This window comes from Silene latifolia, chromosome 11 (assembly GCF_048544455.1).
Source record: "Silene latifolia isolate original U9 population chromosome 11, ASM4854445v1, whole genome shotgun sequence".
In the NCBI taxonomy this organism is placed as follows: Eukaryota; Viridiplantae; Streptophyta; class Magnoliopsida; order Caryophyllales; family Caryophyllaceae; genus Silene; species Silene latifolia.
In genome coordinates, this window is record NC_133536.1 from 11,924,666 (window position 1) to 11,934,923 (window position 10,258).

Consider the following 10,258-nt stretch of genomic DNA (forward strand, 5'->3'; position numbering starts at 1 on the left):
ATGCAAGTGGATCAGACGGCTTTTTGTCTGGCCGAGATGAATTACAAGTGAGATATTTAATGGTATTCTAGAAACAACCAAATAGCAAAAAAATAAAACGTATTTTGCAGACGAAAGTATTATGAATAAACTTGTATAGGATCTACATACCGAGATATAAACCTAGGTTTTTGAGTTGCACTAGTTTAATTATTATTATTACTCCGTATTATTACTATTATAGGGTTTATCAACTTTCTAGTTCGAGCACATTCTACAAGCATGAAATTGTTTTACTATGTAGAGAAAAATTATGTAGATACAAGTATGATAAACAAGTCTAGCAAGTCCGTATTTTCAGTTCCATAATTCTGTTCAATCAAATAGTTGCTTTCATTGGTTAATGAAACGGAAATTAACCAATGATTGTTTATATACATGCCAAAAATCGACTCTGTATGTAATCCAAAAGAGCCAAAGATTTTTGTATGAAACGGAAATTAACCAATGATTGTTTCCCGAGAAATGCAAACAAGGCTCGTTAGTCAGGCTGGTATAGCTGTAAAGCACAAATTTGTAGAAACAATCAATACAGGAACCCGACAACCGACTTCTAAAACTAGTAAACCAAAAGGTCCCCGTTTAAACCAAAGCCATCTCTTAGAAATCTTATAAAATGGCAAAAACAGCACTAATTTGCACACCAATGTCCTCGAAATGTCGAGAGAATACCCGAGCCACAAGAGAAAACTACATCAAAGGCAATCAAGAAGACATAATCATTTTGAGGACTGCCATATATTGATAATGACAAATGCTTTGCAATCTCAAATCTGTCATTCGGTAACCATGGACAAAGAGACATCATGTTAAGGTATTTACCAAATAATCGACACAAAAATTTTGTACGCTTCCAAAACTTTGAACCATGACCGCCGTAAGAGAAGATAGCAGTAAGCTGGTTGTATGTCCATTTTCGCTTACAAAACTTTGAACCATGACCGTTGTGAGAAAAGATAGCAGTAAGCGCAAACTTCGGGAAAAAAAAAAGCCGAGATTTTAGCCATCGCTTGTTAGTTTGCAGCAATGCAACCCCACCAACAATGTAGACTCAAATCTGAGGAGGAAAAAATAGAATTATTAAAAAGATTTGCAAGTTGACAGATCAATCTTCTAATATGCTTAAAGAAAAGTAAAATCTCAATGTGAGCTTGTACTGTTTAGTTTGGGGCTTACAGGAAAGGGAATGAAATTTTCCTATTTCCTTTGTTGATGTTCGCTTGCACCCTTTTTCATTAACTTTGTCTGGAATGGATTTACTACCTCTCATAACCCCGATTCTATTACCACCTTCTCACGGCCCAAAGGAATGAAATTTTCATGGGTTGATATGCCGATATTGGTGTTGGGGAGTAGAAGTGAGGATTTCAACAGGAAATGAAATAGAGGTAAGTAGCTGGGCCACCAACCGCCGGCAAGCTTGACGGACCCCTCCGTCAAGCATGGTGGTCAAGGTGGGCATCATCGGTGGTGGTCCAGGGTGTTGACAGTGGTTTTAGTGGTTGATGGGTTCGAGTCAATTTGATTTCATTCCGTTTCCTAAGTCACAACCCAGCACGTGAGGGAATGAAGGGTGACCCTAGTGATTTCCCTTTGTAACTCTTGATTTCAGTTCATTTCCTTTCGCCCTTACAAACCAAAACAGTTTCATGATGCACTTTATTTTTTAGATAGCAGATTTGTAAAAGCACAAAACAAACCCAAACAAGAAGAAGATTATCTCAATGTCACAATTCGAAAAAACATTCATTGTCAAACGCACCATAATGTTGAAACTAGTTCATCAAACACTAAGGCAAGTAGTTTCCAACAGAGATATTTACTATATCATATCAGCTAACCTAATCAGATTCACTCTCATCGATTTTTTTTTTTGGAAAGCAAAAGGGCAATAGGCACAGTAAAGGGAAAAATTCATTAATCACGAAAAAACCAAATAACTGTTATCACGGAAACTATAGAGCTGTAACAAAAATGTAGAAAATCACCTGGTCTAGAGAAGTTAGCACGTCTTCGAGATTCAGGTAATTCTTGTCACACTTGCACCGAAACGAAAATGTGGTTCCAACTATCTCTAACATTGTGTCAGGTCCAAAGTTGAATGCAAATCACTTCTTCACATAATCAAAATAAATCTCCATGTGATCTTCCATGCACCGCGCCCACATACCACAAACAAAGCAAAAGCTTCGCTTAGTTGTAGGTTCCAAAAACCCAGTTCTCCAAAAAATCTCATGGAAACTAGTAGCCAGTAATACTCTTCTTGTACAAGGCCATTCTGTGGAACGTGATGTTCATGTGTCTCCATCTATCGAGGCTAGCTCACAGGCAAAGAGTAATAAAACAGATTTACATCCCAAAGCTCCTGTTGTATATATCCCCTGAATTTGTCATTTGGAATTTAGAATTATCATACCCACCATATAACTTGTCCAATCCCACTCGGTCATTTCTAAGCAGCTCTGCGATACCCATATCATTTGGGGATTGTAATTCACTCCATCCATCCCATTGACCATTCGAGATTACCGTGTTCCTTGGTTGTTGGAGTGAAAATTGTGAGGAAGCATGATTGGCTTGTGAATGCTCCATATGTTGAGAGGTAAAACCATAAGCATTATTTGGAGGGGAGAAGTTATCTCTAACATCATTATACCTAAGATTCTGTGACGGGGAATGAGATCTTTGCATTAACTGATATCTCAACTCGTTTTCAAACCCAGGAGCTGGTACATGGAAATTTTGCCTCATATCAATGCCTGAGCTGTGAGGTCCAGTTGGAAGCCTCCCTTTCCCAACTGCCAGAATAGCAGGATCCATAAATTCAAAATCATTGGTACTTGTATTTCCACTAGGAGATGCCTGATAAGGATTTCTCAAGAACGGTGATGTTTCTTGAAACTGATTTCCTGCAAAGAGAAACCCAAAAATGATATTCTATATAGAAATGATATAATTCGATAGAGAAGGCCAAAGGAGTCGGAAGAAACTGACCAGACTTTAGAAAGTCAAAACTTTGATCAATTCTCTCGTGTGAAGTAAAGCCAGGAGGTGGTGGTCTACTTGGAGACGTGAAGCCCGGAGGAGCAGAAACCTGAGATCTTGACACTGAATTCAAGAGCAGGAACAATTGTCAGTTCGTTTTACATAACACAGGCTAACCAGCGATTCAAGTCAATTGTTTCATTAAAGCAACCCGTCTTAATGCAAAAAACATGAATAAAACAGACACTGCACCAAGATTACATAAAACAAACTGATTGATACGCACCAGGGAGTTTACTGGATGGAAGAGCAGAATGACCGCCAAAATAATTATCTGCTAGCTCCGTATTACGATGATGAAATCCAAACCCGTTGCCATGTCTATCCAAATATGGGTCTCTATTTTCTACAAACCCTTGGCCATAAGAGGGATTGTTTGCGGTGTGGTTGATGTTGCCAAGTGTAGGCTCTATACCAAATATATGATTGTTTGAGTCTTCCTGCCTCGCAAAGGAAAATCTGGACTGATTGCTAACTTGACTTTTCCAAGAGTTGGGCGACTTTAAGGAGCCCTCCTGTTTATCATTTTCACTGAGCAACTTGGCAAGATTCTGAGATGTCATAGAGTCACCCCAAGAATCAAGGTCCAACGACAAAATATTAGATATTATGTGGCTCTCTCCCATGTCTAAAGGAGGCCGTTCAACATGGGCAGTCCCACCATTGAATGGTCCGAAATGATGTCCCTGAATGCCATTTACCCAAGAATTACTCTGGCCAGGAGCATGGTTCATAATATGCTCCATGAATCCATTAGATGAGACCGATGTACTCTGGCCAGAAGCATGATTCATAAGATGCTCAAATAATCCATTAGATGAGACCGATGTACTAGGAAGATGTACTCCGAAACCTTCAGCAGATGCTTTATGTACAATTGGAGGATTCACAGCATAATTGCCTGTGATATCCGCACCCACTTGTGGCTGTAAAGGAACCCTAAAATTACTTAAAATATGAAGCGGGGATGATGCTGGCAAGGGTGCCTGACTGACAATAGCATCTCTAAGTCTCTGGTTATCGAAATCATCTTCTGTTTCAGAAGTGAGAGTTTGCCTTGTGAGACTAGTTTTCTCAGGTTCATGCCACTGTAAATCGTGATCCCTGTGTAACATTGAAGTATCTCCAGTCGAGCAATCAGGCCTATAAACCTCTGAGTATTCATTATTTGATTGTTTATCAATACTCAAAGACGATACCGCGACAGTAAGTTCCTTTGTATGTACGTCAGCAGTAGACCTATCTCCCTCGTGTTCAGGTCCCTCATCAATAGAATTTCTAATATCTAGAGGCATACTATTTTTCCTTTCATTAGCTGGCAATGAAGCTGGCATCTGGCTTGTTGACTTCGCGTCTAGAGCTTCTGAACATGTAGTAGATGCCTCCGCAATACTTGCATGAGATTTTGCACCTGAATGATGCTTAACAGTACTTGAAGCTTCTATTTTACTTTTGGATTGCTTTGCCTGAGTTTCTTCACTTAATACATGCCTCTTACCTACACTATTAGGCACACTAGAAGTTTCTGCAGTACCAGAAACAACTGGTGCAACCACAGTCGGCCTATGCGTTTGTTCAGCACTCTGTTTGGTGGGCCCATTTGAAGAAGCTAAGCTCCCGGTAGGTGGATTGTGATTGGATGCACGTGTTCCCCTGATACATAGAAACTTAGAAAAAACAGTACTAGCAACTTAAAATACAAACTAAAATCCGAATAAAGATCCTCTTCAAATCAATTCATTCTTCCAGAAAGTGGCATTAACTGCTAACTCAAATTTGTGCACAATTTATGCTTACCATGAAGCAGCAGGGGGAAGACCACCAGATCTACCAGAACTGCTAGAAGGGGGTGAAACTCTTGTACTGCTTACTGAATTCTGCAAACCATTCAACCAACCAATCATTCGAGATTACTTACAGTCAAACATGAACCTCAAAACATATGCAGACTTTTCATTAAATATAGCAGATAATATACTCTGTAATACTGCCACTTAACCATACAAATCTTGGCTAAAATTAAATTATAAGCTCCAAATAACAACCATTAAATAAACACAACACCTTACAACATAAGACGTTCTAAAAAGGGCCTTCATAACAAATGACAAATCTCCAAGAGACCAAGTCACAATCAAAGGAAAACAGAACATAAATCAAAGGTAATGCTAAACAATCAGACTATCAGAGTGATGTGTAGAGAGGGAAATCAAACTCTTACATTTGAAGAACTTTTGACCACAGGATTCCCTATCACAGTAGAGCTATTAAGGCAATATCCATCAGCTGGAGCAGGCAAAACATTTCCTGAACGCCGCTGCACGTTATTACTAATTCCAGTAATTTCCTGAACTCTGCTCATTATTGGTAGATTTAACAAGAAAATGGGTCAGAGATATTTAACATTGGTGCCAAGAACACTACATGTCCCTATAACAAGGCCTCAAAAACATCTACAAATATCAAAGTGGGCCAAATGGCAAACAAGTGTTTTACACAAACAAAAATGTTCATCAATAAATCCGAGGTAAGATTTCCCCCTTATTGCTCTAGGTACAATTGTAACATAAACTAGAACTCATGATACATCCAATAAGCCACCACAAGTACAGAGGCAAAATGTAAGATGCACTCCCCAGAAAACTTAGTTACATGAGCTCAAGCAGAAACGATAAATCCAACAAAAAAGGCAAATCATTAATTTACCTCCGAAAGCTTAAAAAGAAAACGCAGACAAAAAAGAGTTCAAACCACCACTGCCCCATCTTTTACGACATCAATTGGGACAGAAGTAAAATGATCTGAATGAACAGCTACATTGAATGAAGACCGAATTATATGATACCCTAGTAAAAATAGAGGACTGACTTGTGTTTGAACAAATTACTCAATGTCCTGCACCAATACCTTTAATAGTTTTATCGTAAAACTAAAGCCATAAAAGTACCGATTGGGATATTTTACATTACCTTGAGTATGCCGTGCATATTTCATCTTTGATGAAGCTATCCTGCTGTGAACCAATCTCATGCAAGTACAAACAATCAGGATTTGTGCATGGCTGGAAAAATAAGAAAAACATTGTGTTAATTTCATAAACAACATTTTTATCCGCTAATTCACATTATACGTAAGCAGATGTCGTACCACATTTCTCAGCCATGCATGACAGTATTTTGTGGTTCCAAAACATGCCCTATAAAACAAAATTATAGTCATCAAAAGAACAGACCAAATGGGTCAATAAACAACGATACTGTTTCTAAATCCTCTCAATAAACACCATACCTTAACTGTCTGCCATCCAATATGAATCCATGAACTGACTGAATGCAACGGTATGCTTCATCTTCTCTTCCATATGTTATATATCTAAAAGCCAAAAAGAAGAACATGTTTTCACTTTCTTCAATGTATACATTTGTGTATATTAAAAAATGACCGCTAATGTCATATTTTCAGACACATTGGGGGTGAACAAAACTTTAGTAGACACGCCTCCATCAATGTTAAATGACCCCGCCCATAATGAAACACCGATCGTACAATTCTACAATCCAAAAAATTGAAAACGATCCAAATAGTCGTAGGATCTATGATCGTTCTAAAATCATGTAGGATCGCATAGGAACGTGCAGGGTTGTGTAGGATCGTAAAAGGCTTATTTGTGTTCTAATTTTGTAAGGTGGTTGTTCTTCTATACTTCAAGATTCTAAATTAAACGTGCATGTATAATATTAATATGATTATTAAGATTTTCATGTCATTAAATAGACTTTTAACATTATATTGTACAAATTATACCAAAGTTTTTAAGTAAATTTGTTCATCTAAGCTATTTTGAGGATCTAACGATCCTCGATTCGATCCTAGGATCCGACCCTACCAATCCATCTTTGATCCAAAGTAGGATCATGATCCTGACAACCTTGCCTGTTTATTCCAGGTTACATGGGTGGACTTCTAGCAAGACCAACAAAACAGCTAGACACATCTTATATATTTCGATTTCATCTTAACCTAACAGAAAAATGAAAAAAGAAGGATTAACTAGAGATAATTGATTGAACCGAGAACAATAAAGGCCGGACATTTTAACTGTAATTTTAAGGTAAAATTTGACTTACACACTACAAGTATTGTTTGGAAACTGTTGGATGGTGCCAGCAGAAGTGCGGGATATTGACACCTTTAAGACCTTCCCATACTGGCCAAAATAATCTTTACTCTGCAGAAGCTGCTCACAAAATTTAAAAGGGATAACAACAATGAGAATCATATAAGAATACGGACATAAAAAAGAGGAAAGATTCAGCAGAGGAGCAATGACAGATACGAGAGAAAATGATGCTGAGAGGACATCAAGGGAGCACTCACATCTTCATCAGCAAGATCGAGAGGCAAACCCACAATGTAGACAAGATTCCTCTGAATAACACGAACACTAGTAAGCTGTTTTCTGTTGTCAGATGTTTTAGACTTGGCTTTTTGAGATTTGTGCTTTTTTTCCATACTAACTTCCGCTGCCAACCTGTTGACAAAAAAAATATTGAAAAACGCAAGTAAAACTATGAAAAATTGAAGCATTCATTTATACTAGAAGGGATAGGGAGAGTACTCAAAGTAGTTAATAGAAGACAGAAACAAATGTATAATAGTTAGTAGGTTGCAAAACATGATCTCACAAAACTGAGGCAAAGAATAACCTTTCACAATTAGCAGCTGTTCCAACAATTCTTTCCTTATCATATGGAGTGCGACAAGCAGGACACCTTCCTTCTGTCTCATCCTTCTCTGCCATTTCCATAATGTGATGCCAGCACCAAACACAAACCTGAATGGCAGACTTATTAGCGAATTGCATTTTCAGTAAAACGTTAAGAGCACATGTCAAAGGCCCATGCAACAGCTCAACTACAATGGTTAACTGCACAATAGGCGTGTCTAAAAACATTATTCAGAACAGTTCAGAAACACAACTTGAGCAGCATAAAGTACTTAATACGGAGTATCATATTACCATAGTGCACAAGAGCTCCCGCACATGACATGGTAAACGGTATCAGAATAGGATGCATGTAGCTTTACATTGTGTCGACAAAAGGAAAGGCTTCTGGATGACCAATAAAATGTACAGTATGCACCCAAAAATAAGAAAACTTCCTAAATCAAATTGGCAACCAAAAATGTGAAGGATTGAAAGGACAAAAGTCAATTTATGGAAGGAGAATAAGCAGTAAAAACAGAAGCCTTTTAGGACAAAGGACAAAAGTAAGCATCGATCATAAATCAATTTTAGTCCGCTAACATGAGTCTACTTTTCAAACCATGATGACAGGTAATTGATTAAAAAATTGCGTACTCTCTGAGTCTAGAATCTGAATTTGTAGACAACCAAATTTTAAATTGCGTCACAAATTGTGTTGATCAACTGCAAGTTGAATACATCACACACTTCACAGTAATGAGCATAGACAACTAGCTAGCCATTTTATTAATAAGAAACGAAATGAGCAGTTATGCACGACTAAAACAGACACTTGTTGCATGACGAAAGTTGAATAATTATCCATCCTTAAAACTCCGTAAGCTCAGCTATAAGGTAATTACGTCATTCACTCTATTCAAGGATAATACACAGACGACAGTCGGAGATAAAAGCTAAGATCAAAGTAATGTGTGGGCAGGTCATTAAATCAAAATCCTTAGAACAAAAAAAAAATAAAGGCTAATTTCAAGTTCAACGGAAAGGTAGCAAGCTCAACCTCATAGCCACATCTGCACGGCTTCAACTGCTGATCAGTCAAATCCATCTCCTCAGCGCAAAGAGGACAAGTCTTCTCCCCCTCGTCACTCATGGTCGCTCCTTGAAAAATCTGATACAACAAAACAATTACTACTGAAATCAAAATACAAATCTTAGCGGCGTATACTCATACCCAAGATTAACACACTTCACAGTTAACTGCAGATTCATAAACCAAACCAAAAATCAGCACAACTCCAAACTCAAACATCAAGGAGCCGCAATAAAGTGATTTTTCTCTATTACACTGATTTGTATAGATTCACACCGTCAGACCTAAGGACTCAAGTATCAACAGAATTTTAGGTTACACACGGTTAACGCAATCCACTGACCAAAATCCATAAAAATAAAAATCACATTTAAAAGAAGATTCATAGACAGGCAAAAATCAACACAAATCGAACTCAAAGGTCGAGGAGTGGCATTATACACTGTTTTTTTCTCTACTACACTGAATTGCATATAATTACATAGTTTATGTAAGACCTAACGACTCTATCGACAAGTTATAGAGTAACAATTTGTTGACAAAGTTTTAGCTTATACACAGATACATCAATCAAGAAGTCAAAATTCATCAAACAATTCACATTTAATTGCAGATTCGTAAAACAGGCCAAAATCCAAACAACTCTGAACTCAAACGGCAAAGAGCCGCCATATACACTGAATTTCTCTCCATTAGACTGAATTACATACATTCAAATCGTTGAAAAAATTTTAGGTTACACAGTGATACAGCAATCAACTATTCAAAAATCACCTAAAAACCGACACGATTCATACAAAAGACAAAACCTTTACACTGTCGGCAACACAAATAATTCAAAAATTGAACAATTCAATCAAATTCACGCACAAACCCTAAAGATCGAAAAAAATCAATTTAGCGTAAAAAAAAAAAAGATTCGACAAATCACAAACAAAAAAAAAACCTAGAAATCGGAAACAACAACATGCAACACAACTAACCACAACAAATCTAGAACAAAATCGCGATAAATTGATAAATCGATTAAAATCGCCGAAATTAGGCAAAACGAATCGTTTAACGAAGAATCAATAAATCAATCGAGAAGTAACGAAATTGAGAGAATAAGAAAAATAGTGAGGAGGAGACGAGACTTACAGTGGAGAGAAAAAAGGTAGAGAGAGAAATAGAGATGGAATCTGCGGCGATTTTAGAGAGAGAAATAGCGATGAAGAAAAATGAAGATGAAGATGAGGATGAGAAACGCGAGATGGGGAAATAAAGAGAGAAGGGAAAGGGAGAAATAGCCTTAGGGGAGTAAATATAATTACCAAAATTAATTGATTTTGTGAATTGTGATGCGATTTGTCTATATGGTTTGGATTAATAATAAG

The 10,258-nt window shown here is 37.4% G+C and overlaps 1 protein-coding gene across 1 annotated transcript; it reads right to left on the reverse strand.

Annotated features, from left to right (window-relative positions):
• Nucleotides 1–505: 505 nt before the first annotated feature.
• LOC141611021 (uncharacterized) lies at nucleotides 506–10,231 on the reverse strand. The gene is made up of 14 exons (XM_074429419.1): nucleotides 10,023–10,231; nucleotides 8,850–8,960; nucleotides 7,791–7,918; nucleotides 7,462–7,615; nucleotides 7,212–7,321; nucleotides 6,373–6,456; nucleotides 6,232–6,280; nucleotides 6,054–6,145; nucleotides 5,306–5,438; nucleotides 4,882–4,961; nucleotides 3,311–4,737; nucleotides 3,034–3,147; nucleotides 2,028–2,948; nucleotides 506–1,096 (listed from the first exon to the last, which is right to left on the reverse strand). Exons 2-13 carry the CDS (start codon nucleotides 8,940–8,942, stop codon nucleotides 2,389–2,391), a joined length of 3,024 nt encoding a protein of 1,007 aa, XP_074285520.1. The 5' UTR covers nucleotides 8,943–8,960; nucleotides 10,023–10,231; the 3' UTR covers nucleotides 506–1,096; nucleotides 2,028–2,388.
• Nucleotides 10,232–10,258: the final 27 nt, after the last annotated feature.

Coding starts and splice junctions, on each gene's coding strand:
- LOC141611021 (XM_074429419.1), bottom strand. CDS start 8,942: ATGAGTGACGAGGGGGAGAAGACTTGTCCTCTTTGCGCTGAGGAGATG. Junction 7,322..7,461: donor TCGATCTTGCTGATGAAGAT/GTGAGTGCTCCC, acceptor TTTTGTGAGCAG/CTTCTGCAGAGTAAAGATTA. Junction 6,146..6,231: donor ATGCATGGCTGAGAAATGTG/GTACGACATCTG, acceptor TTATTTTTCCAG/CCATGCACAAATCCTGATTG.